Below are 27370 nucleotides of genomic sequence, written 5' to 3' on the forward strand. Positions count from 1 at the left end.
TTGTACATCACACAAAAGATGAAGCGTCAGTTTTACTTCAGAAAATCACCTAAGAGCTGAGTAAACACAGTAAGTTATTAGAAGTGCGCAAGTACATAAACGAATTTCGGTAGAGTTGAGGGAGCATTCCTGTGGGCGGAGGTTAGTCAAAAAACGGTTCTAGTGATGTCATTAAAGAAGGAAGTAGAGGGATGTAGTCCAAACGGGCCGTTCGATGTAGTCAACTTCTGTTAAATAAAATATCTCGCTTGGCATTGAACTTTGAGCTTTATAATTTTACAGATATTATTTATACTCTAACAACAACATTACACACTAACTAAAGTTTGAAACATGGGATCACGAAGAACGGGACCTTTAAAATAATCATTATTGATGTGCAGTCATATACTTGTCAATTTTTATTTTACCTAATGAATTTTTAATTAGGCTTTACTTCAACGTAACTTAATATTATATTGTATTTTCATTTAATACTTATGTTTTATGTCTTCACAAAAATCTTATTAAAAAATTAAATATTTTCTAAAATTGTATTTATTTATTATTTTTAGAATTGTAGTTTATCTATTCTAGTGTAATCATATTTCTAGTGGATTCTCATGTGATTTCTTTCTTGTTCAGGAGAATGCTGAGCTGCTTGGTGCTGATTTGGACTCAGATGCTTGGCAGTCCTACACAGAACATGTGGACAGAAACATTCTTACTGGGTTCTGCAGTGCTGTGCGATGTTCCCTGCAGTACTTAGTAGAGAACACGGACCCAGCGCTCCACATTGATCCTCTGTTCGAAGTTCAGCTGACCTTGACCTCTGACATGACCTTTTACCCCTCACTCAACCTCTCCAAGAAGGGCAACTTCTATGATATCATTGACCAGATGGTGTCAGATATTTTTAAAATGGCTTCTTTCATGAAAAGAGTGGCCAAGAGCAAACAATCTGAGACTTACAAGGTGTGTAACAACTGTGTATCCGTATGCATGTCTTGCACATATGTTCATGTTCACAGTGTATGAACTATAGATCATTTCAGCTTAATGGTTGTTAAAGCTCATCAGAGAATGATTGGAAATGTATTTTTCTCATGCAAGCCTGCCACCTGATCTAAATGAGTAGTGCTTTCTGGAAAGATTTAGAACTATTCTTCACGACACGACGAGTCTGACTATGTCTGTTATTCCCTAGGCGGATGTAGATCAGATACCTGAGCTAGTGGAGTTAGCTCAGCTTGTGCGACACCGTGCACGTGGGGCCATTGCTAAGGTCAAAGAATTCCAACATTCCTTTGATTCCTATCGTTACCTCTGGACTGGAGACAGGGTGGAGTTTATGAGGCAGTTTCTGCTCTATGGACACGCCCTCTCTGCTGAGGAGGCGGAGCTTTATGCAGATTATGAACTGCCCAAGAATCCACCCAAACTGCAAAACTTCAGAGAGCAGGTATCTGTCAGTCATGGAGTTGAGGATTGAAATACACAATATTTTGTGTTATTTAAATATATGATATAATTATAGAAGTCTCGTCTTAGATTAAAAAAAAATCTGTAATTGCGACTATTTCTCGTTAATGCTATCTCACAACTGAAACTTTATAAATACCTCACAGTAAAAAAACATGACTTTATTTTAAGCATTATCTTTCAATTACTTTGGCGGAAATGGGAAAATACCTAATTTTCTTGGCGTAAAAAATTGCATGTATGGATCTACTATAATTTCCCTTTTCTTTCTCTCTCTCACTTGTTTCTCATTAGATCAGTGAGTTTGAGGAACTTTACGGGAAGGTGCGCGTATTAGAGGAGAAGAGAGTATTCTGTGGCTGGTGTCAGGTGGACATAAAACCTTTTAAAATATCGCTGATGAACATCATTAAAAAATGGAGCTGGATGTTTAAGGAACACTTACTGAACCATGTTAATGCCAGGTAATATTTATTTATATATAAATTCACTTTTTCCCATAAGAAACCCGCTCATGACATGCAAGAAAAAAAAGTACATCTTGTGCATGATTTTTCCTGCATGTCATGTGCAGGGCTCCGTACATTAGAAATGTTTCAGCTACAACAATTATAATGATGCAGTGACCAATCACATCTTTCTCTGTCTCAGTGTGCAAGAGTTAGGATCATTTATTGAGGATACAGAGATTGGGTTAGCAAAGACTGTAACCGATGGGGATTATGGCAAACTGGTGGACATCATGGGCCACTTGATGGCCATCAGAGACCGCCAGCTGAGTACAGAGCAGCATTTCAAACCTCTCAAAGCTACCTCGAACCTGCTCAAAACTTACAACCAGCAGCTTCCTGAGCATGTTTACATACTGTTGGAGGTAACTTCACCTACATGCATCTGATTCTGCTGCTTTACTAGACACACTACCACCTCACATGCCCATGTGTTTTCACAGTCCCTGCCGGAGAAATGGAAGAATCTTAAGAAGGTAGCATTTACAGTAAAACATGAGGTTGCTCCTCTCCAGTCCAATGAAGTTGCTGTCATCCGCAGGAAGTGTGTTCGGTTTGAGGTGAGGGGCTGAAAAAACTGTAAAGAGAAAATTACACTAAGTCATCAGCTTTTAAATCTTGCATTAATTAGACCTGTTTTGGTGACACATTTGGTTTTCTGTAATGTATAACACTTTTCTGCAAATTCTGTTGATTTAAATTTGTTACTAAGTTAAAGGGATAGTTTAGCTTTTTTTAAAGTTGTCATGAACTGCTCGAAGACGCAAGGGTTGAGGATCCAAATGCAGTAGTTTATTTTAAAAGGTAATCCGAAAACGTAATCCAAAAAACAGGCAAAGGTCAAAACCCAGGCAAACAGTCCAAACAATAACAGAGTCCAGGGCAGAGGCAAAACAGAGAAATCCAAAGGAACCAGGCAAAAAATCAAAAACCATGAACTTGAGAAACTAAAGACAGAGTGCTCAGAAATGCAGTGCTGACACATACAAGACTTCGCAAAGAGTGACTGAGGGTACGTTTACACGACAACGATATGCTTAAAACGAAAAAGTTTTGCCTTTGAATTTTCCGTGTACAGACGACTCCATTGTCAAAACTATCCCCATTCACACAGATCCGCGAAAACGACTAAAAACCCTGTATAGGGTTTTAGATTTAGATGGCGATGAAACACTATAGACTGAACACGTAATGCGCATATGCATGACGTCATCGTCTTCAGAGATTTGCGTTTTTGTTGTTTACACGGAGACCGTTTTTAAAAGTTTGTGTTTTCAGGCACCCAAAATGGCGTTGTTGTGTAAACGAACAGCCAAAACGCCTACATTTTTTTAAGTTTTTAGTTGAAAACGGTGTTGTGTAAGCATACCCTGAGAGATACATGACTTTAAAGGCTGAGGTAATAATTTAATGAGACAGCTGATTATAATCAGGGATGATGAGAACTGGCTGTGAGTTCTGGGAAATGTGGTTTGTGAGGGAATGACAATTATCTGGGGTGGAGTGCCCTCTGGTGGCTATAAAGACAAGGTTTTTGTGGTGGGACGAGTGAATAGTTTTTGTCCAAGACAGCAGAAAAAAATCCTTATTGTTGAGAACTTTTGAATATAGAGGGGTGGAGATGTTGTTGAGCATTTATGGTTTGTTTCCTAGGTTAAACAGCATGAATTCAGGGAACAATTCCGCACTGAGCCCATATTCTTTATCAGCCTGGAGGAGCCATACAAACTCATCGACAAGGTGCTCTCTCAAAAACAAAAAAACTATTTTCTGTGTGAGTGAGTGAGTGTGTGTATGTGTATGTTTTAAAAAGGTTTTATTTTTCTGCTGAAATGTTTGTTCTAAAACAGATGGTGCTTGCTCATTAATAGTTGTTTAAATGTGCTTGTATAAATTTCTTTGTCTATCTGCATTTCTGTGTAGACAAATCGTGCGGTGGCTCATTTGGAGAGTGAGATGTCTAAGCTTCAACAAACAGCCAATCTGTTCGAGGTCAGTTTCCCTGACTACAAACAACTTCGACAGTGTCGGTCAGACATCATCCTGGTTAAAGCAGTCTGGGATATGGTTATGTTTGTCAAGGTAATCTTTACTACACACAAGATCTACAGCACAAAGTACTTCCAATAACCCACTTACACAGATCACACACATACAGAAAAAGTCATTTAAAGTCTTTGTTGAACTTTTCAAAATGTTAACCCAATATTCTCCTCTGGTTGGCATCCTCTTGGGAATGATGGGTAATGTAGTCCTGCATCTCAGACTGGACTAAGACTCCATGGAAGGAGATCAATGTGGAACAGATGGATATGGAGCTCAGAAGGTTTGCTAAGGTACAGTTTGCATCCTAAAGTTCTGTCTGTCTTTAACGTTCGCCATGTGCAAAAAATGAGAACAGAACCAGTGGTTGGACGAGGTGTATGACAAATTACTGTATCATATACAAAAATAAATACAAAAGCTCTGAATATTTATCCAGAAGTTTAAGTTATCTAGATTATAAATTAAATGGGGCCTTATGTATGTTTATTGTCACTTTGTGATGAATTGTCATAGAATAACAGTGTCTGTGAATATGTAGGAGATGAAGACTCTGGATAAAGATGTGCGTGCGTGGGACGTCTACAACGGCCTGGAATCCATTGTTAAGAATTTGTTGACATCATTGAGAGCTGTCAATGAACTTCAAAACTCTGCTGTCAGAGAGAGACACTGGCAACAGCTCATGCACACAACGGGGGTAACAAACACAAACCAGCATAGCATAACCATAGGATCGAAAAACCTATTAATGCCTAATAGATAACAGTTGAGTGATAAATATCATGTGAGTAATAGAGAAAGGAGCTAACCTCTCTTCTTGTCCCTGTAGGTGAGTTTTGTGATGGATGAGAACACCACACTTGGTGATCTCTTAGAGCTGCAGCTCCACCGTGTGGAGGAAGAAGTGAAGAACATTGTGGACAAAGCAGTCAAAGAGATGGGAATTGAGAAGGTAGAGAGATTTAAAGCATTTCTTAGAAAGTCTGAGGCATTTCAGGGCACAATAAAATGTATCTGTTGTGTTTACAGATTCTGGGTGAGATTCACCAGACGTGGTCCATGATGTCTCTGTCGTATGAGACGCACACAAGTACTGGAACACCTCTGCTCAAAGCTAATGAGAACCTGATTGAAACCCTGGAGGACAACCAGGTAACTTCCTGTATCTGTCAACTGGGTTTAGCTGAAATCAGTTTCAATCAGTTCAGCTTAATTCAACATTCACTTAACTTTGTTCAGTTTAGTTTGGTTTTGATCAGATCAGATCAATTTAGTTTGGTTATGATCAGTGTAGAATAGTCTAAATTCTAATTAGATCAGTTTGGTTCTAGTTTGATCTGATCTTTTAGTTCGATTTAGTTCAATTCAATTATTTTAGTTCAATTCTGATCAGTTTAGTTCAGTTGAGTTCAGTTTCAGTCAAATCAGATCAATTTAGTTTTAGTTTTATTTTGATCTGATCTGAATTGATTGTTTCAGTTAAGTTTGTTAAGTCCAGTTCAGTTTGGTTTGGTTAATTTCAAATTCCATTTAGATCAGACCAATTTCGTTTGGTTATGATCAGATCGGCTCATAATTGAACTGAACTGATCTGATATCTTCAGATCAGTTTAGCTCTGATCAGTCCAAATTTGTCCTAATCCAAATCAGTTCAATTTGGTGTGGTTCTGAACAGTTCAGGTCAGTTCCAATCAGCTCAGTTTGGTGTGGTTATGATCCATTCATATTAGATTAGATCAGGTCAATTCAGTTCAATTCGTTTTGTATATGTGTGATACTCAGGTTCAGTTGCAGAATATTCTTATGAGTAAGTATGTGGAGTATTTCATGGTCGAGGTGAGTGGCTGGCAGCGGAAGCTGGTGGTGGCTGATCTGGTCATTGGTACGTGGTTGGCGGTTCAGCGCACATGGGCTCACCTCCAAAGTATTTTCACCAACTCTGAGGACATCCGGAACCAGCTGGCCCATGACGCAGAGCGGTTTCAGGGCATCCACCAGGACTTCCAGGTATTGTGACAGACTATGCATGAGTTGCCGGCAAGATCAGAAATGTATTAACACAAAACCTTGTTTCAGGGTTTAATGATCTCTGTTGTGGAGACCAATAATGTGATAAAAGTCACTAACCAGCCAGGCTTCTTGGAGCAACTAGAGACTCTTCAGCAAAGGTAACTTTTGGATGTTTTGTCATTGCAAATCACTGTCTGTGTGAATGCCTTTCAATACTCCACCATAATAGAATATTGTAAAACATGAATAATTTTATTTGTGTATGTCTCTGTATTGCAGATTGTCTGTGTGCGAGAAGGCTCTGGCTGAGTATTTGGAGACAAAGCGTTTGACATTTCCACGCTTTTACTTTGTCTCGGCTAGTGACTTGCTGGAAATAGTTTCTAAGGGAACTCAGCCTAGACAGGTTGCTGCTATACTAACACACCACAAAGTTAAAAAATTAAAGGCAAAAAGTCCACTTTGTGTTTATCTGCAAAAGAATGTGTGTTGTAATGCATTTGTGTGTAAATGTGTGTATAATGCACAGGTGACACGACACCTGTTGAAGCTTTTTGACAATCTGGCTGACCTCCGCTTCAAAGAGGATGATGATGGAGCCACTGATCCCAAAACAACTGTTGCCTTGGGAATGTACAGTAGAGAGGGAGAATATGTGCCCTTCTCACAGCCCTGTGTGTGTGAAGGACAGGTGAGACACAATGACACATACACAACACTCCATCTTTAGATGCTGTAGTTGAAAAACATTTTCTTTGTCTATCATGTAACAGGCCGAGTGTTGGCTGAGTACTCTAGAGAAGGCCATGCGCTCCACTGTTCGCCAGGAGATCTCTGAAGCTGTGGCAGCATATGAAGACAAGCCACGAGATCAGTGGCTGTTTGACTACCCGGCACAGGTGTGTTAGTGAGTGTTTAGTTCCATTTTAGTTAAGGATTTCACTGACTTTAATGCTTTGAGATAAAGTTAAACTTGAACTCACTCACAGTAATTTGATTTAATGTTTTATCACTTTTGACCAATAGGTGGCACTGTGACCAAATTGATTGTTGTGGTCAGAGTGAGGTGACAATGACACATGCAAAGTTTGGTGTCAATATGTCAAAGCATTGCAGAGATACAGCCTCACAGTCATTTTGGCATCATGCCGGAAATTTTTTGCTGCAGTATACGAAAATTGTTTTGTCTATCGACATGAAACCCATGTCGGCACAGTCTGAAGATAATACCATTCAATTTTGGTGAAAAACGGTCTAGGAGGAGTTTGAAAAAGTAGGTTTAAAAAAAATCAAAATGGCGGACAGGAAGTTTGGCTGACTATGGAAAAATTGGTATCCATGTTGTCGGCATGATCCAAGGAATCTTAAGACCAGTTTCATTATAATAGGCTAATTTATTCAAAAGTAATTCGCATTTTTGGAAATTGACCACAAGGTGGCGCTGCACCGAAACTGTCAGGGCATTGTGCTGAAGACACATACTGAGTTTCGTAACGATACACCAATGCGTTTGTAAAATATAGCATTTTTTAGACAAAACTCAAGATGGCCATCGCCTAAAATGGCTGATATGGGAAAATTGGGTATCGTATGACTTGGCATGCTGCACCGAATCTAAAAAGACCAGTTTTGTTATTTTTGAGCTAAGTGTTTTAGAAGTTATAAGCAAAAATAGCCACTTTTCATATCTCCTGACCACTATCCTCAGGTCATGGTTGTCATAACACGCACCAAATTTGGACAGAATACGCTAAAGTGTTTCGGAGATATAGCCTCACATTCATTTTGGCGAGCATTATCATTATTTTTATTATTCGAGAACGGTATGACGAATCGACTTGAATTCCATAACTTTTCGTCGGCATGGTATGAAGATGATCTGATTCATTTTTTGTGAAAATCAGAGCAATGGCCTATGAGGAGTTCGAAAAAGTAGTTTTTTTGGAAAATTTAAAATGGCGGAATTGAGGCTTATATCTTTATTTTACTACATGAAACATACAGCAGTATCAGTTTAGTCCAATTCCAAAACCAAGCAGATCTCGGGCCCCAATTGACTACCACAGTAGGAAAAAATACTATACTATGGTAGTCAATGGGGCCTGAGATCTGCTTGGTTACAAACAATCTTCTAAATATCTTCCTTTGTGTACAGCAGAACAAAGACATTCATACAGGTTTGGAACAATTTGAGAGTGAGTAAACAATGACAGAATTGTTATTTTTGGGTGAACTATCCCTTTAAGTATTGTATTGTATTAATTATTGTAAGAACCAAAAAAAAGATTCATTAGAAGGAATCACAACCAGAATTGAAATTCTTTATGATCCTTATCCTAATTAGTTTGTAACTTTATAGACCTCATGTAGCCCCCTTCGTGTTTTATATTCCAGTTTGTATTTTCACAGCATGAAGGTAAGATCTTGCAGATTTTTGAATGAACCACTCACTTTAAAAATTATGACATCCGCTTTAAACATTACAATGCTCATGATAACTTTCGTTGACTCTACAATAAGTAGGTTAAAGGTTGGATAAGTGAAAAACAATAATGTTACATGAAGGCAATAATTTAACAATTATTTAACAGATTAATTTTAAATGTGTGTGCATTTGTATATGTCTGGTTCTTAGGTCGCACTGACTGGCAGTCAAATTTGGTGGGCGATAGATGTGGGCATTGCCTTTGAGAGGGTGGAGGAAGGTTTTGAGACTGCCCTGAAAGACTACAACCGAAAACAGGTAAATACAAATATAAAAACACTAACTCATCTCACTTTATGTTGATAGCTGAGAAAATCACTGTTGTTTGTAACTGACTGTAGATCGGTCAGCTGCACTCTCTGATACACATGTTACTGGGTGACCTTACCCCTGGAGACCGGCAAAAGATCATGACCATCTGCACTATTGATGTCCACGCTCGTGATGTAGTCGCTAAACTCGTATCTCAGAAGGTAATCAAACCTGTATTGAATCTATATTGTGTTGCCTAAAATAAGGGTTTAGGAAGAGGAAGTATGGTGACATCATAATGACATGTGTCCTAGGTGACCAGTGGACAGGCATTTGCCTGGCTGTCACAGTTACGGCACCGATGGGATGAGCAGCAGAAGCACTGTTACATCAACATCTGTGACGCACAGTTTCAGTTCTCGTACGAGTATCTAGGGAATACCAACAGACTGGTCATAACACCACTCACTGACCGGTCAGTGTCACACATAATTACTGATCGGATTTGTGCAGTGATCTTGTTACTGATGTTATGTGACTATGTTGGTCATTGTACCCGCAGATGTTACATCACTCTGACTCAGTCTCTGCACCTCACCATGAGTGGCGCCACCTCTGGTCCTGCCGGAACTGGCAAGACAGAAACCACCAAAGACCTTGGCCGATCGCTGGGCATTATGGTCTATGTGTTCAACTGCTCAGAGCAAATGGACTACAAGGTGTGCAGGCCACAACACATCGGTCTCAGGAACAATACTGGCACACCTCTCTTTACTTTATGCATTGTTTCTTTCTCTTTCCTCCTTCCTCTTTCAGTCCATAGGTAATATCTATAAAGGTTTGGCCCAGACAGGAGTGTGGGGTTGTTTTGACGAGTTTAACAGGATCTCTGTGGAGGTTCTGTCTGTGGTTGCTGTGCAGGTGAAAACCATTCAGGATGCAGTTCGCAACAAGAAACAGAGGTCAGCTCCATCTCACTCCATTTCGGCTCATTTCACACCATTCAGTACTATCATCCTATCATGTCCTGTTCCATAATGTTGTTCTATCACATCTTTTTCCCCACCCTCTATTCTATCTTGCCCCTACCCTCTTGTATCCTATTCTATTGTTTTCCATACAATTTCATACAAATTTCATCTTACACTATTCCATACAATCCAATTGTGTCTTGTTCCATCATGTTCTGTTACATTCCTTTTTTTATATTTTCTGTATCCATTCTTTCCCATCTCATCATACCATCTCCCATTCCATCTCACCCCATCCTCTCAAGTATAACTCATAACTCACACTTTTCTATCCTATTCCATGCCACCCGTTTCCTTTCCATTCTATCTCATAACATGTCAAGCCATCCCATTCTATCCCATCTCTTACCCCTTCATTCCATTGTGTATTAGGTTCCACTTCCTGGGGGAGGAGATTGAGTTAAGGCAAACAGTTGGGATCTTCATCACTCTGAACCCTGGATATGCTGGGAGGACTGAACTACCAGAAAACCTTAAAGCACTTTTCAGGTTTAGGCTCTGGTTATGCTATTGAATGGAATGGAATGGACAATAATATTGGATTTTTAGATGTTTATATGGGAAAAATAGACATGGTGTCCATTGAACATTCTTATATACTTTATTCTTCATCTGTCAGGCCATGTGCGATGGTGATTCCTGATTATGAGTTAATCTGTGAGATCATGTTGGTGGCTGAAGGTTTTATAGAAGCACGTCTGCTCGCACGCAAGTTCATCAGCCTCTATACACTCTGCAAAGAGCTGCTCTCCAAACAGGTACACACACATTGATACATAAACACACTTGATGCATTTTTTTTATCCACTGTATTGGGTGATCTTTCAAACAAGATAATTATTTTTTGTAGGATCATTATGACTGGGGCTTGAGGGCCATAAAGTCAGTCTTGGTTGTTGCTGGGTCACTGAAGAGGGAGGAGAGGAGCCGCCCTGAAGAGCAGGTGCTCATGGGAATTGTTGTTTAGAAGTGATGCATTTTTCTTTGTTGCTTTATATTTAAAACATATTCAGAAATGTTTATTTTGTAATGTGGTGTATGTGTTTTTCAGGTGCTGATGCGTGCTCTGCGAGACTTTAACCTGCCAAAGGTTGTGACGAGCGATGTGCCAATATTTTTGGGACTTATAAGTGATCTCTTTCCTCTTCTGGATATCCCACGCAAGAGAGACAATGAGCTTGAGCAGAACGTACGCCAGTCGGTCGCTGAACTCCACCTGCAGCCAGAGGAGAACTTCATACTCAAGGTCTGTCTATCGTATGTGAGAAATTTTCAAATGTTTTACATTTCATGGTTTTGCATGTACCCTCTGTTTCTTATCACGCCTTCTGCTTTCAGGTGACCCAGCTGGAGGAGCTGTTGGCAGTGAGACACTCTGTTTTTGTAGTAGGTGGACCTGGAACAGGAAAAAGTCAGGTCAGTCCAATGAAGAAATAAAGAGACGAATGTTTCTGAGGTTGCGATGACCTCTGAGTTTCTAACTCTGTGTATTTGTATCAGAGAGCCTATACTAGCCAGCTCCATTGTATTGAGTGAGTCATGTTGCTGTTTCAGTAAACTAAGCGGTATATATGGTTGAATTATGTATTGTTTACGGGTCAGATTCTGAAGACACTGCATAAGACCTATTCTAACATGAAACTGAAGCCCATCTGGACTGACATCAACCCTAAAGCTGTCACCACCGATGAGCTGTTTGGCTTTCTGCACCCAGCTACACGGGAGTGGAAAGATGGTGGGTGTGTTTATGGGAGTGTGGTTTAATTCCTTTGTTTGAAGTTCATCTCTGTAGACAGCTGTCAGCTGTGGTGTGAATGTGTTTATATGCGACTGTTTGGCTAAACTTTTGAGTGTGTGTTGCGTTTGTCTATTGCTATGAGGAACCATATGTCCCATAAATATCTGATATAAACAACATGGCGGGGGCCTTTTATTCATAAAAGGGCAAAATGTGATTTAATTTCAAATCTAAACATTTTATATAAATGGATTATATTAAATGCTACAGTTTTTGGGCTCCGTAAGATTTATTTATTTTAAAAGAAACAAATACTTTTATTCAGCAAGGATGCATTAAATTGACAAAAAGTTACAAAAGATTATTTTTTAAAGTAAATGCTGTGCTTTTGTTGGAGTTCTTTTGAACTTTCTATTCATCAAAGAAACCTGGAAAAATTTATCATATAAATGTAAAAATATTAAGCACTGCAACTGTTTTCAGCATGTGTTTGTGTGATCCCAAATCTGTGGGTTTCAGGTCTGTTTTCATCCACTATGAGAGAACTCTCTGCCATATCTCATGATGGACCAAAGTGGATTGTTCTAGATGGAGATATCGACCCCATGTGGATTGAATCACTGAATACTGTCATGGATGATAATAAGGTTGTTTGTCCTGACTTCAGATTGCCATAAATGTGTGTACTGTGTGATTTGTTTATATTTATTTATGTGTGTATGTGATAAATATTAGGTGCTTACCTTGGCCAGTAATGAGCGGATATCACTGACCCCCTCCATGCGTTTGCTGTTTGAGATCAGCCACCTGAAGGCTGCAACACCGGCTACAGTATCTAGGGCTGGAATTCTTTACGTGAACCCTCAGGATCTGGGCTGGAGTTCGTGAGTGACACTATTCACTTCACTGACTTATTTCTGAAAACCATTTCATTCTTCTTAATGTACACTACCGTTCAAAAGTTTGAGGCCTGTAAGATTTTTGTATGTTTTTGAAAGAGTTCCCTTATGCTCACCAAGGCTTTCTTTAAATTTTATTTGATCAAAAAATAAGTAAAAATATTCAGAAATATTATTACAAGTAAAATAACTTTTCTATTTTAATATATTTTAAAATGCAACATATCTGTGATGGCAAAGCAGAATTTTCTACAGTCATTTCTCCAGTCTTCAGGGTCACATGATCCTTCAGAAATCATTCTAATGTGTTGATTTGTTGCTCAAGAAACATTTCTTATGTTCAATGTGCTGCTTAAAATTTTAGTTGAAACCATGACACTTTTTTCAGGATTCTTTGAATATAAACCTCAAAAGAAGAACATTTATGTGAAATAGGAAACTTTTGTAACATTATAAATGTTTTTACGGTCATTTTTGGTCAGTTTAATGCATTCTTGTTGAAAATAATTTTTATGGAGAAAAATCTTACTGACCCTGGGGTCTTTTAAGCTGTAAAGTAGGTTTTGCATCAAATACTGCAGTTTGTGTTTGAGACCCTCAACCCCTCATTTTAATTAACAGGTTTGTGACAAGCTGGATAGACACCCGTCAGGCCCAATCTGAGCGAGCAAATCTCACTATATTGTTTGATAAGTATGTACCCTACTGTCTGGAGCAGGTCAGATGCAACCTTAAGACGATCACACCTATACCTGAGATGAGCATGGTACAGGTAAGAGACACACAGTCCAACACACATAGGCTACATACAGTGTAAATATGTACAGCCAAACTTTTTTTTATTGTTTGTATGTATCAGACCCTGTGCTGTCTGCTGGACTGCTTGCTGACTGATGAAAACACCCCTCCGGACTCTCCCCGTGAGCTCTATGAGCTCTATTTTGTGTTTGCATGTGTGTGGGCCTTTGGAGGGGCTCTATTCCAGGATCATGTTAGTCTGCAAATTCATGAACACTGTTTGCTATAAGCCACATATCCAATGTGATCTTTACTTTGTGATAAACTATATTTGTGATACTCCATCTCTATTCTTTTGCTTTGTCTCTTGTCAGCTAATAGACTATCGTTCAGAGTTCAGTCGTTGGTGGTGTAAGGAGATGAGAGCTGTGAAGTTTCCCTCTCAGGGATCAGTATTTGATTACTACATCGACCCCAACACCAAACGGTTCACTCCCTGGAGTGAACGAACACCTCCCTTTGAGCTGGAACCCGACATCCCTTTGCAGGTCAGTTACGAACAAAACACAAAATACAGAAAATATGGTCTGTCTTATATATTTTGAAGGAAATTAAGCTGTGATAAATTGTTTTATGAAAACTGAGTCTTAAAAGGACCGTTCAACCAAAATTCAGAATTGATATTCATTTTTAAGTGAACAAACCCTTTAAGGCCTGTATAACCAGGGCTTGACATTAACTTTTTTGCTCACCAGTCACTGGCCACAAAAACTTCCATATAGATATTTTGGCAGCAGGTATATTAGGCTGCTGTCATTTTAAGACCTGACACATGGATCCATCATACTGTTACACATGCGTTTTCTTTCTCAACTGTTTACGTTCACTTACAGTAAAACATAAATAACTGTGTTTACGTGTAGTGAATACTTGCCAAGACCGGTATTTTGACATGATTTTTGTGTGTGTATTTGATATTGTAAGCTTTTCAGATATTTCAGTATCAATATGTATCGAAAAAAACTGTTTTTGACAACACTACATTGCTCTTAGTTTATTATTTCAGATGCCTTTTTAAAAGACTATAATTGAAAAATGTATATGCTATGTATAAAATGTATCCCGTAAAAGTGGCTAGTATGAGTGACTGTTACACACCACTGCTGAAATCCACCCTCATTTGGCGGGTGTTGTTAATGTCAAGCCCTGTGTATAACGATAACTATAATGATATCTATATTAGCGTCCACACCATTGGATAATTATGATTTATACTGTTCTCATGCTTTAGTTATGTTCTGTGAACATAATTGCATCGCCTACTTTAAAGTTGGAAAGATTTTGATTAGCTATCATTGTTTTTATTGTTTGATGTGATTCCAATGACATTGTTCCTCTGTGCCATTATCATTATAGTTATGGAGTGGACCCCACCTTCTTTCTTTTTTTAGAGCCAACATTATTTTTTTTTAACTTTGTTCATGGTTATTATAATTATTGTTTGGTGTTACTTTCTCAGTATGTCATGTCATTGATGCTATGCAGACTTAATATTCTTAATATAAATTAGCTTATAAATTAACTGTCCATGTGTACAGACAGTATTGGTGCAATCGGCCGAGACAATCTGCTTGACATACTTCATTGAGTTACTTATGCAGAAGGGGAAGCCAGTGATGTTGGTAGGAAATGCTGGTGTAGGGAAAACTATCCTGGTCTGGGATAATATTTCTAAACTTAAAGAGGAATTCATGGTGGCCAAAGTACCCTTCAATTACTACACAACCTCAGCCATGTTACAGCGTGAGTAAGATGATGAAAGTTGTATATGCACACACCATATTCTCTCATAAACACAAAGACATGTAGTGCACAAACTTGTATGGACACATTTGCAAGGTATGCAGGAGGACATCATTGTACAAATTACAGGCAATTTTCCATTCTGGTTGTTTAAATCTAGGCGTACTGGAGAAACATCTGGAGAAGAAGGCAGGGCGAAACTTTGCTCCTTATGGTACTAAGAAGCTCATCTACTTTGTGGATGACCTGAACATGCCTGAGGTAGATGCATATGGCACTGTTCAGCCTCATACACTTATCAGGCAGCACCTGGACTACTCCCACTGGTATGAGAACACGAGCATTAAAGCATGTAGATGAAACATTATTTACAGTCTTGTTTTAAAATGTGCTTTTGATTAAATGAATGTTTCTATTTTGTAGGTATGACCGTCAGAGACTAGTCCTCAAGGAGATTCATAACTGTCAGTACATCACCTGCATGAACCCAACAGCAGGAAGCTTCTCAGTTAACCCTCGGCTACAGGTAACCATAGCAACCAATACATATCCAGCCCTCATCTGAAAGTAACCATAGCAATATTTCACCCTTGACTATACGTAATTATAACAACCAATACATAAAAAGAGCCTGGACAAGGAGTTGTGCAGCATGCTCGGATATTGTAGGATGGGTCTGATTTTGTTGTGTGTTCCGTTAAGTTCAACTGGTCATCAAACAGTACTTCCTGGCAGACCTGGTTGGGATTATTATTGATGAGTCTTTAACGTTGCTGTGGTAATAAAATGCAGATGGTAGGTCCCAGTAATGTTGTGTATATTGACAAAAGGAGAGGGCCAAGTACTGAACCCTGAGGCACCCCATGGTAACTTGGTAAAGGAAGATTTGGTGTTTAACAGTGTTGAAGGCTTCAGACAATCCAGCACAATACAGAAAAGTAGACTTTAGGTAACCATGAAAACCAACTCATGTGAAACCCTCAAGCACAGTTAGCATCCCTTACAATTTCATTAGTGTTTACCAAACAAAGAAAAGTCCTGTCCAAATACGCACATGGTTTTATGTTTCACATTTCTTTTTGATCTTTTTCTTCCCCCTGGCAGAGACATTTTTCAGTGTTTGCTGTACATTTCCCCAGTCCGGAGGCTCTGGCAACTATATACAGCAGTATTTTGAGTGGTCATTTCCAGCAGGGTGGCTACAGTTTTGGTGTGAGTCGCTTGGCCAACACACTGGTCCAGGGTACCATTTGCCTGCATCAGAAAATGAGCCAGAACTTCCTGCCCACAGCTATTCGGTTTCACTACATTTTCAACCTCAGAGACATATCTAACATCTTCCAGGTGTGTGTCAATCGAACAGATGGGTGTGTCTGTGCAGTTACCATGTACATAGTACAGAGTACTATGGCTGTATGTATGTATAAAGTGTCCTACTTGTGTTTAGTATTAGTGTTGACATGCTTTTTTCTGTGTCTGTAGGGAATTCTCTTTGCTCTGCCAGAACATGTGCGGTACCCTGTAGACCTGGTGCACCTATGGCTGCATGAGTCTTCTCGTGTGTATTCAGACAAACTGATGGAGGAGAAAGACGTTGAGCTGTTCAACAAGATTCTGCTAGACACAGGAAAGAGATACTTTGAGGTGAGTAGAACTTCTCAAATCCCTTGTGGGGTCGCCTGTAAACTGATAGTCTAATTATCAAGTAAAACCTTTTTCTCTCTCCTTGTGTAGGGTATAGATGAGTCTATATTTATCAACCAGCCATTGATCTACTCTCATTTCGCTCATGGTATGGGTGAGCCACGTTATGCACAGGTGACGGACTTGGAGAAGCTTCAGAAGACCCTGATGGATGCTCTTGAGCACTATAATGAGCTGCACTCGGACATGAACCTGGTGTTGTTTGAGGAAGCCATGCAACACATGTGAGCCTGCTAGAAAATAACAAAATCATTCAGGTTTTAAACTGTATTTAACAGAATTTTAAACATCATTAAAAACATAAAACAGCTCATGTAATATTTAGTTTGACTTTCTGAAGTTGACAATCAAAAAAAGTTGAAATTTTCTGAAGTTTGAGCACCTCATTTGTAAACTATATTATCGCTGAGAAATATATTAAAAGTTGGATATATAGTACATTCTACTTTACCGGCATACATACATTTACTCATGTAAAGTAAAATATACTCTATAGCATATCTCGGCTGTGAAATTGTTTATGTCGTTGCAAAATGTAAATGTGTTTTCGCACAGCTCTATAGGTAAAGTTGGATATATATTATATCCAAAACATACTTGTATACTTATAAAACATACTTGGATAACTGCTTGGCTTTTATTTCCTTGCAAAAACAACAAACGTCTGGAGCTCTTTATGTAAAGTTGGCTATATATAAGTATGTCCAACTTTATCTGCATTCATACAGTATACTTGAGTAGGGCGATATATACTATATCTCATATCTTAACGGCTTGATTGCTTGTATCATCGCAAAATATAAACTATATTATCACCCAGCTCTAATCTGCATGGTTAATGTGTGTGTGTGTTTGTGTGCAGTTGTAGGATAAGTCGTATTCTTGAGTCTCCTATGGGTAATGCCTTGCTGATTGGAGTAGGTGGTAGTGGGAAACAGAGTCTCTGTCGGTTGGCTGCTTTTCTTAGCATCTTGGAAGTATTTCAGATCACACTGAGAAAGGGTTATGGCATCAGCGACCTCAGGGTAACACACCCACACACACACTGCATTTCAATGATCTCTTTGTTAGAAGCTTAATATGAAATATTGTGAAAAGTTTTCCCTTCTACTTTCATCCTTTGTTCTTTCTTTGTAGAGTGATATCGCTGCACTGTACATAAAGGTGGGAGTGAAGAACATCGGCACAGTCTTCCTGCACACAGATGCCCAGATTCCTGATGAAAGATTCCTGGTCCTGATCAACGACATGCTAGCATCAGGTTCGCATTGGAAACTCTCCCATTTTCTTCTTCCTCTCAATCCTGACAGTAGCTCTCAGTTTGTTTGTGTTTATGTATATGTGTGTGTGTAGGGGATATACCTGATCTCTTCAGTGAGGAAGAGGTTGATATGATCGTCACCTCTATTCGTGTGGAGTTGAGGGCGCTTGGTTTGCTGGACACACGTGAAAACTGCTGGAACTTCTTCATTGATCGTATACGCAGACAGCTCAAGGTTGGTTTCCTTATTTAGAAAACTGTATCCTAAGTATATATTACGTATGAATATGTGAATGTCATGCTTCTTCTAATCTACTCTGTAGGTGGTGCTGTGTTTCTCTCCGGTTGGCTTCACTCTTCGTACACGTGCACGGAAGTTTCCGGCTCTTGTGAACTGTACCGCCATTGACTGGTTCCATCCTTGGCCCCAGCATGCACTGCTGTCCGTCAGCAGCACTTTTATACAAAATATCTCTGGCCTGGAGGTAAAAATCTAGGGACAGCGAGGGTGATATACATAAAATACATTAAATCATAGCTGCATCCTAATTTGCATACATCTGCACATTTAATGGACGTATTTCACCTTTTATTAATTACTTACTTTACATTAAGACGCATCTTTTAAGTAAATACTTAACTGTTGTTTAGGGCCAGTAAAAATTTGTATACTTTTATTTAGCAAGGATGTATTAAATTGTTCAAAAGTGACAATAAAGACATAGTGTCACAAAAGATTTGCTGATATAAATGCAATTCTTTTAAACTATAATATTAAGAAATGTTTATTGAGCAGCAAATCAGCATATTGGATCATGTGACACTGAAGACTGGAGTAATTATGCTGAAAATTCAACTTTGCCATCACAGAAATAAATAAAAACATTTAAAATCATATTAAAATAGAAAATTATTATTTTAAATTATAATATTTCACAATATTACTGTTTTTACTGAAACATTAAAACATTGAAAAATCATACCTATCCAAAGTTTACAACAGTAGTCTAAATGCATTTATCAAGACATGCTTTTCTTTTCTGTAGCCAGAGGTCCAAGTGTCCATCAGTGACTTTATCTCGTTCGCACACACTAGTGTGAATGAAGTCAGTGTAAAGTATCAGCAGAATGAAAAACGTTTCAACTACACCACACCCAAAAGCTTCCTGGAGTTCATGAAACTTTACGGCAACCTGCTGGGGACAAAAAGAAGAGAATTGAGACAGAAGATGGAACGTCTGGAGAACGGCTTGCAGAAACTACTGAACACTGCATCACAGGTCAAACTTACATTTAAAACTACACACACACACACACACACACACACACACACACAGGGTTTCACCAAAATCTACCAAATTGTATAAAAATGTGACGACCTCATCTTGTGAAAGGATTTCTATTTCTTTTGGCTTAAAGGAATATTTCACTTAAAAATTAAAATTCTGTCATCATTTACTCACCCTCAAGTTGTTTCAAACCTGAATGAATTTGACACAATGAATGAACACAAAACATATATGGATTTTGAAGAATGTTGGTAATCAGACAGTTGATGGACCCCATTGACTTCCATAGTATTTTTTTCCTACTATGGAAATCAATGGGGTCCATCAACTGTCTGATTACCCATATTCTTCAAAATATCTTCTTTTGTGTTCAGCAGAATAAAGAAATTCATACAGATTTGGAACAACATGAGGGTGAGTAAATGATGACAGAATTTTCATTTTTAAGTGAACTTTAACCAAGACTGATTGGGCCAGGGCAATGCATCTCATTTTGGAAGCTGAAGGAGCTGCAAAAACTAAAATTAACCTTAAAATAAATGTTAAGAAAAGTCTAATCACACCATATTCTCAGTCCTAGAGCTTTAAGTTTGACATTATCTGGACCTCTCTCTCAGGTGGAGGATCTGAAGGCTAAACTGGCCACACAGGAAGTGGAGTTGCAGTTAAGAAACACTGATACTGAAGCTCTCATCGCTAAAATTGGCCAGCAGAGTGAAAAACTCAGTCAGGAGAGGAGCGTAGCAGATGCAGAGGAGCAAAAAGTGAGACACGCACATAAAGACATTCCCACCCTAATGCACAAAATCACACGCATCACCATATTAGAATATCACATGATTCCCGTCCTTGTTTGTTTATATTAATAATTGCTATCGATGAGTATGTATCTGAGAAAGACATCATAATGATTGCAATATCAGGTAGAAGCAATCCAAGCAGAAGTGACCAAACAGCAGCAAGAGACTGAAGCAGATTTGTGGAAAGCAGAACCGGCTTTGCAGGCAGCTAATGCAGCACTCAACACACTCAACAGGGTGTGTATTTGTGTGTGTAGTGTATGTATGTACTTGACTGTAGTTTGGGGACTAACGGGTGAGCTTTGTCTTCTGTATTGAACCGTCCTCACACTCAATATCCAAATGCTTTGTTTTGATGAGCAGACTTGATTTGTTTTGTCCAGAGTAATTGTGAATGCATGCATGTGTGTGTATAGCTGAATCTAACAGAGTTGCGGACGTTTCCGAATCCTCCCGCCATCGTATCGAATGTGTCCGCAGCTGTTGTGGTGCTCCTGGCTCCTGGCGGCCGTATCCCAAAGGATCGCAGCTGGAAAGCATCTAAAGTTGTCATGAGTAAAGTGAGTGTGTGTAAAGCTGACATTCTCATGGTCATATTCGCAAATGTTTCTGACATTTAACTTTAGCCATCTTCTTGAAATCTGGCTTTTACCTCATATTCCATCTATAAGCAAAAGGCTGAAATTTACTTAAATTGCCAAAATGTGAGAACAAAAAATTTGACAGAATCTTGAGTATTGAGGTTTTCAAATGACATATTGATTGTCGAGATGTATGAATAATTTGGCAGTGAAACTACTGTATACTGTAACTTAGCAGGTTATGCAAAGAGATAAATTGGGTAGATTTATTCCTTTTCTTTCGGTGTGTTTAGGTGGATGACTTCTTACAGGCGCTGGTTAATTTTGATAAAGAGCATATCCCTGAAGCCACAGTGCGTGTGGTCAAGGACGAGTATCTGAGTGATCCTGAGTTCAATCCAGAGTTTGTCCGTCTGAAATCCTCTGCAGCGGCCGGTCTCTGTGCCTGGGTCATCAACATCATCCGCTTCCACGAGGTTCTGCTCACTTACACCATCAAGCATTAATAACCATTTATAATTATCAATAATATGTAATTATAATATATATATATTGAACTATTGTATTCGTAACTATTTACACCAAGTTCAAAAATGCAAGATTTTAAAATGAATGCGTCTATGTAAACGCTTTTGCACAAACTAAGACAGAGAGTGCTGCTATTATGTAGAACTTTAGATGAATTGAATTAATGTCTTGTGTGGGATTCTCATTGAGTTTTTGTGATTGTATTGTTTACAGTGTGTTTTTTTGCTTCCCTCCTCCATGCTGTCCAGACGTATGTGAGTAAACACTTGCTAATCTGTTCAGATCAATAAGTTATAAAACAACATAATATTGGACACAAGAACATTTCAACGCAATCCAACATATTATATATGACTGTTTAAACTGGTTTAATTGCAATTAATATAGAATCTGTATAAGTATATACATAACTATTCAAAGGTTTCATCATTGATGATAATAAGAAATGTTTCTTGAGCACCAGGTCAAAGTCAATTTTATTGTCATTTTTAGCACATTCCATGGCAGTTGTTAAAAACGAAACACAGTTCCAGTTCAGCATTAAAGATCATGTGACTGAAGACTGGAGTAATGGCTGCTGAAAATTCAGCTTAACCATCACAAGAATAAATTACTTTTTTTTTTTTTTTTTTTTAAATAGAAAACAGTTATTTTTCACAATATTACAGTTTTTACTGTATTTTTGATCAAAGAAATGTAGCCTTGGTGAAGACTTCTTTCAAAAACCCATATTGACCCAAAACCTTTGAACAGTAGAGTATGTAGTCAACTGTGTTTATTATTGCATCTTCAAGTGTTTAAATGTCTGCCAATAATTCTATTTAGCTGAAGAATCATCCATCTCCAGTTCAATCCAGTGCTCTGTAAACCATTCTAACGTGTTTAAATGTGTTTGGGTTTAATAAGGTGTTCTGTGAGGTGGAGGTGAAGAGGATGTGTCTGTCTCAGGCCAACGCTGACTTGGCTGAGGCTGCAGAAAAGTTAGAGGTTATCAGAAAGAAGCTGACCGTAAGTCTCTCTCTCGCTTGCTCTCACTCACTCTCTCTCCACAACAACATCCTATCAGCATTTCACAAAAGTGCACTGTATAATGTCAAATGTGTGTGTGAAATGTGGAGGAGTTGGATGATAGTTTGGACACACTGAAAGCTGCGTTTGAAAAAGCAACCTCGGAGAAAGTCCGCTGTCAGGATGAGGTGAACCACACCAACAACACCATCAAGCTGGCCAACCGCCTGGTCAAGGGTTTAGAGGTCAGAATACAATATGTTGTTTTGTCTTTTGGACAATAGTTGTATGTTTAATTTTTATGAAAAATTCTACTATACATGTAACTTCATGGTGCATTATGTGCATTGCTAGTAGGGATCAATCATTTATTTAAATCTTCCACATGTTTTTGTGAAATATTTCAGTCCGAAAATGTCCGCTGGGTTCACTCTGTGGCTCAGTACCGTGAGCAGGAATCCACTCTGTGTGGAGACGTTCTCCTCACTGCAGCCTTCATCTCATACGCTGGCTCATTCTCAAAGAGATACAGAGAGGAGTTACTCCATAACCTCTGGATGCCTTACCTGCGTGCCCAGAAGGTGAGTGTGGGATCGAGAAAATCAGTATTCAAGATTAACAGTTTCACAGTTATTGTCTCCATATCAAAATGAGATTGTGGTGCTAAAATGTGTATTGTTTCACCTGTTCAAGTTCAGAAACCTCAAACTGCATAGAGTACAATCCTTGTACAAGAGGACAAGCCAACACGATTATTTATTTTTTGCTAATTATTTCATTGCAGTTAGTTTTTCAGTAACTGTTGTTAGTTTTGTTTAGTTTTAGTTTTTCATTTACTTTGAATTTATTTTATTTCAGTTTATAAAAATGTTTTTTGACCAATAGGTTTAGTCTTAATTTCAGTTTTCGTTCACGAAAGTAACCTTCACGGAATTGAAACATATTTATCCTTTGCATTCCGTTCTAAAAACCCATATCTTACACCAGGAGTTCCCAAACGGAGGTTTGCAATGAAATTCTAAGAACAAAAAGAACAAAAAAACAAAGGACAAAAAAACATGCAAAAAATAAATCAGAAGTGTAAACTTTACATAAAACAACAGGGTAAATAATTTATGTCGACACTTTTCTGTACCTTTACAAATTGTATGTCAGCTACCTTATGATGTTATGATTGGCTAACCTGTTTGTGAAATTAGTATCCATTTTATCCGCTTTTCCACTGTCGGGCTGAATAGTTCTAAGAACGGTACGGAACGGTTTCAGTTATACAGTAGTCAGCATTTGAAGTGGATTAAAAAGTTAATCAAAGTTATCCTAAGACAAGAACAGGTATTGTTAAAAATTCATGTATAACTTTGATGAAAGGTTTTGATCCACTTCAAATGTTGACTACTGTATTTCGGCTGGGCCGTATCTAGCACAGTTAAGAGAACGGTTTGGTCCGATGGTGAAAAAAGTGACTGTTCTTAATACATCTTGCAGGTTTGTTGTCAGGTCCATTGTAGAGGGCCTTTCCCATCCTTTAAAGGGGTCATATAATGCCATTTTTGTACAAGCTAATATGATTCTGATGGGTCTAAATAAAAAGTTTGTAATATACTTTAACTAAAAATTCTCATTAGTATTGTAAGAAAACACTAATTTTACCTGGTCAAAAACAGCTCTGTTTTCAGCACGCAGTTTGAGTGCATGTGTCTTTAAATGATAATGAGCTTTGCTCACCCCGCCCCTCTGTTCTGTGCGTACACCTTTTGTAACACAATAACCATAACGCGTTGTTCAACGCGGGATTATAAATTATATTGAGAACGTCGTACATAGAAAACATGCCGTAATGTACCTGAGTGTAAACCTTAGACACATTCATCGTGAAGCGTGCTAGTGATTTGCAAAGATTAATATAAATATTAATATAAAGGTTAATAAAACGTTACACTCACTTCAGTTCTTCTAGAGGTGCAGCAGGAACACGAATAGTTCGTACCAATCCTTTTTTCAGGAGCAGCTTCTTAGCAAAACCAGCTTTATACTGACCCTCGTTTGTAAAGCAGTCTGGTGTGAGAAATGATTCGCGCAAACATGAAAGCATTGACGTTGAATGTGGGGAATATTCCCTTCGAAAACAAAACTCAGCCACTGCGTCTTCAGCGGTTCGGATTTAGGAACATCAAAATGATGCTGTGTTCCTTATTACACCCAAGAACAGAACACCACAATCTCTTCTGCTTATTCTACGCCATTCTGCTCATAGACAGTGCTCCAGCATATCAACAATGACACGCGGACTATGATGACAGACTGCTCGCTCACGAGCAAGGGCGGGTCTGTTGAAACGCTGCTGTCAATCAACAATCGTGGGAGGGGCGTCGATTTTGTGACGTCACAAAATTGAACGGCTTGATTTGAGATGGGGGAAAACATATAAGAAGATAAAAAAAAACACTAGATGGATTTTTATCATTTTATGATGGTTGTGTACAGGCACTGCCAACACACATTTCAGTACAATCAACTTGTAAAAGTGCATGTACCATTATATGACCCCTTTAATAACAGGAGGTTATTCTATCCCTCATAAGGATAGAAGTATTAATATACAAAATGAATCTGTTATTCTCTTTCTCCATTTCCTGATGACTTTCAGGTGCCCATCCCTATGACTGAGGGCTTAGATCCCATCTCCATGTTAACCGATGGCGCTACCATTGCGAAGTGGAATAACGAGGGCTTGCCGGGTGATAAGATATCTACTCAGAACGCCACTATACTGACCAACTGTGAGCGCTGGCCGCTGCTCATTGACCCCCAGCTGCAGGGCATCAAGTGGCTCAAGAGTCGCTATGGCAACAGCCTGAAGGTCATTAACCTCAGCCAGAAGGGGTGAGCGGTTGATGAACATACCTCAGAAATTACGTCCCAAGAGGTTTCACACAATGTGAAAATAGTGACCTTGCATTTTTTAAATATTTTTATTTATTTATAATTATTTTGTTTTCTTGTGCACAAAATGGTTATTTTCATAATCTTTCAACAAAATGCAATAACTGTCTCTATGGATTTAATCCTGATGGATAAAATCAAATCCTGTCCAACATTATCTCCATATAAATAATGTTTCACTTGACAATGGAAGTAAATACATTGCTAATGCCATTTGATGTTGTCTTCGTATTTATTTTAGTATTTAATTTTGCCTGTGTCGTTGTCGTTACAGGTATGTGGATGTGATTGAACAGGCCGTGGTCTTAGGACAGCCTGTATTGATTGAGAATCTGGAGGAGACAATTGAACCAGTTCTTGATCCACTACTGGGCCGACACACCATCAAGAAGGGCAGGTAAAACAACACAACAACACACAGCATTTCACAAAATATAATACAGAAACAGAAAAAGTGTATCAATATAGCAGTATAATAAACTGTTATCTTCCCCTCATCATGCCTCTCCCCTCCCCTCTGCAGATGTATTAAAGTGGGGGATAAGGAATGTTATTTCCATCCTGACTTCCGTCTGATTTTGCACACTAAGCTGGCAAACCCACACTACAAACCTGAGATCCAGGCCCAGACCACCCTCATCAACTTTACCGTCACGCGGGACGGGCTCGAGGACCAGCTCCTCGCGGAGGTAGTCGACCTGGAGAGACCGGACCTCGAACATCTCAAGGTGTGTGTGTGTGGGCTTGTTTAATCAGATCTGGACACGCTTTTGAGTGAAGTGTTACTGATAGTGATCTTTGTGTATCTGCAGTCAGAGCTGACTAAACAACAGAACACATTTAAAATCGAGCTAAAGCAGCTCGAGGATGAGTTACTGACACGTCTCTCCGCGGCTGAGAATAACTTCCTGGGAGACAACGTTCTGGTCGAGAAACTCGAGAGCACTAAACACACAGCTGCCGAGATTGAGATGAAGGTTTGTGTATTTTCAACCGTTTTTCCTGACAAAAGATTTCTCCTTCCTCCAACATTTGTCACTCTGTTCCAACCCAAGTGAGCTGCCTCGCTGCTGTAGCCATGTCGGATCCTTAGAGTTAGATCAAATCTGCTGACATTTTGGCATTTTCTGCACTGGTTTTGTGGGAATTGATTACACTACCATTCAAAAGTTTGTGGTCGATAATATTTCTTTCTTTTATTTAAGAAGGATGTATTAAATTGATCAAAAGTAGCAGTAAATACTTTTACATTTTTACAAAATAATAATAATTCTATTTTAAATAAATGCTCATCTTTTGAACTTTTAATTCATCAAAAAAATCCTGAAAAAAGTATGATTTTAACATTGATGAGCACAAAATCAGCATATTAGAATGATTTAAAAAAAGATCATGTGACACTGAAGACTGGAATTTGCCATCACAGGTATAAATGACATAAAATATGTTAAATTAAAACATAATATCACAGTTTTTTTAACAGTATTTTTGATCACATAAATGCAGCCTTGGTGAGTTCTCACAAATGTTCAAAAACATTAAAAAATATTATTGACTGAAACCTTTTGAACGGCAGTGCAAGACATTTTACAATATTATTGACTGAAACCTTTTGAACGGCAGTGCAAGACATTTTACAATCTGTTGAGCTGAGCTGTAGGGCTGGTCCGAATACCATTTTTTTATCTTCGGTAGTAATGAACATTGAATATTCGAAGCTTCGGAGAGAGGGGCTGAACATATTCTTCTCTCTAATAAAGGCAGGAATGTCTATATCTGTATGTCTGTTTGCATTTAGATTATTTCGAGAACCGTTCATCCAATCGACTTCACAAGGGAGTGCAGTGTCGCATTTGGTGCAATATAGATGGACACGAGACGCGACACATTCAGAATCAATAAACTTTTAGTAAACTACAGAACAGCGCGAGCGGGAAGCGGCGCGCGAGAACGGACACTGCACTAGTGATATAAAACGCACACACACAGGTCTGTTAAATTAAGCAATACTTTTAAGGTAATCTAATATTTTTCTGACTAACAAATTACTGACACAGTAAAGGGTAGATTTAAATAAAGAAAAACGAATTTTAAATAAAGAAAAATGAAATTTAAATAAAGAAAAATGAAATTTAAATAAAGAAAAAACGAAATTTAAATAAAGAAAAACGAAATTCAAATAAATAAAAACGAAATGTAAATAAAGAAAAAGCGAAATTTAAATAAAGAAAAACGAAATTAAGTTAAATTAAAAACGAGATTAATTTAGTTTGATAATAATGGG

The 27370-nt window shown here is 38.4% G+C and overlaps 1 protein-coding gene across 1 annotated transcript in view; it reads left to right on the forward strand.

Moving 5' to 3' along the window:
• Positions 1-27370, forward strand: part of dnah9l (dynein, axonemal, heavy polypeptide 9 like) — a gene marked incomplete at its 5' end in the record, with an annotated part of 45706 nt that overhangs the window by 10968 nt on the left and 7368 nt on the right. The window contains 54 exons of the mRNA XM_081380524.1: positions 625-954; positions 1187-1441; positions 1756-1925; positions 2113-2335; positions 2414-2530; positions 3624-3710; positions 3894-4052; positions 4223-4306; positions 4555-4713; positions 4846-4968; positions 5046-5168; positions 5799-6023; positions 6093-6184; positions 6306-6432; positions 6556-6717; positions 6800-6925; positions 8662-8769; positions 8853-8984; positions 9078-9238; positions 9326-9482; positions 9580-9764; positions 10167-10283; positions 10414-10552; positions 10645-10737; positions 10846-11040; positions 11133-11210; positions 11397-11529; positions 12052-12179; positions 12268-12416; positions 13053-13203; positions 13291-13422; positions 13544-13717; positions 14768-14972; positions 15133-15298; positions 15396-15498; positions 16077-16316; positions 16455-16616; positions 16707-16900; positions 17539-17701; positions 17814-17937; positions 18030-18172; positions 18261-18422; positions 18984-19217; positions 19844-19990; positions 20150-20263; positions 20443-20586; positions 20901-21083; positions 22042-22143; positions 22254-22388; positions 22551-22724; positions 24791-25026; positions 25361-25483; positions 25610-25814; positions 25899-26063. Coding sequence (XP_081236650.1) covers positions 625-954; positions 1187-1441; positions 1756-1925; positions 2113-2335; positions 2414-2530; positions 3624-3710; positions 3894-4052; positions 4223-4306; positions 4555-4713; positions 4846-4968; positions 5046-5168; positions 5799-6023; positions 6093-6184; positions 6306-6432; positions 6556-6717; positions 6800-6925; positions 8662-8769; positions 8853-8984; positions 9078-9238; positions 9326-9482; positions 9580-9764; positions 10167-10283; positions 10414-10552; positions 10645-10737; positions 10846-11040; positions 11133-11210; positions 11397-11529; positions 12052-12179; positions 12268-12416; positions 13053-13203; positions 13291-13422; positions 13544-13717; positions 14768-14972; positions 15133-15298; positions 15396-15498; positions 16077-16316; positions 16455-16616; positions 16707-16900; positions 17539-17701; positions 17814-17937; positions 18030-18172; positions 18261-18422; positions 18984-19217; positions 19844-19990; positions 20150-20263; positions 20443-20586; positions 20901-21083; positions 22042-22143; positions 22254-22388; positions 22551-22724; positions 24791-25026; positions 25361-25483; positions 25610-25814; positions 25899-26063 — 8418 coding nt within the window. The remainder of the gene's footprint in view (positions 1-624; positions 955-1186; positions 1442-1755; positions 1926-2112; positions 2336-2413; positions 2531-3623; positions 3711-3893; positions 4053-4222; positions 4307-4554; positions 4714-4845; positions 4969-5045; positions 5169-5798; positions 6024-6092; positions 6185-6305; positions 6433-6555; positions 6718-6799; positions 6926-8661; positions 8770-8852; positions 8985-9077; positions 9239-9325; positions 9483-9579; positions 9765-10166; positions 10284-10413; positions 10553-10644; positions 10738-10845; positions 11041-11132; positions 11211-11396; positions 11530-12051; positions 12180-12267; positions 12417-13052; positions 13204-13290; positions 13423-13543; positions 13718-14767; positions 14973-15132; positions 15299-15395; positions 15499-16076; positions 16317-16454; positions 16617-16706; positions 16901-17538; positions 17702-17813; positions 17938-18029; positions 18173-18260; positions 18423-18983; positions 19218-19843; positions 19991-20149; positions 20264-20442; positions 20587-20900; positions 21084-22041; positions 22144-22253; positions 22389-22550; positions 22725-24790; positions 25027-25360; positions 25484-25609; positions 25815-25898; positions 26064-27370) is intronic.

Source organism: Scardinius erythrophthalmus (genome assembly GCF_964197995.2).
Source record: "Scardinius erythrophthalmus genome assembly, chromosome: 12".
Taxonomy (NCBI): Eukaryota; Metazoa; Chordata; class Actinopteri; order Cypriniformes; family Leuciscidae; genus Scardinius; species Scardinius erythrophthalmus.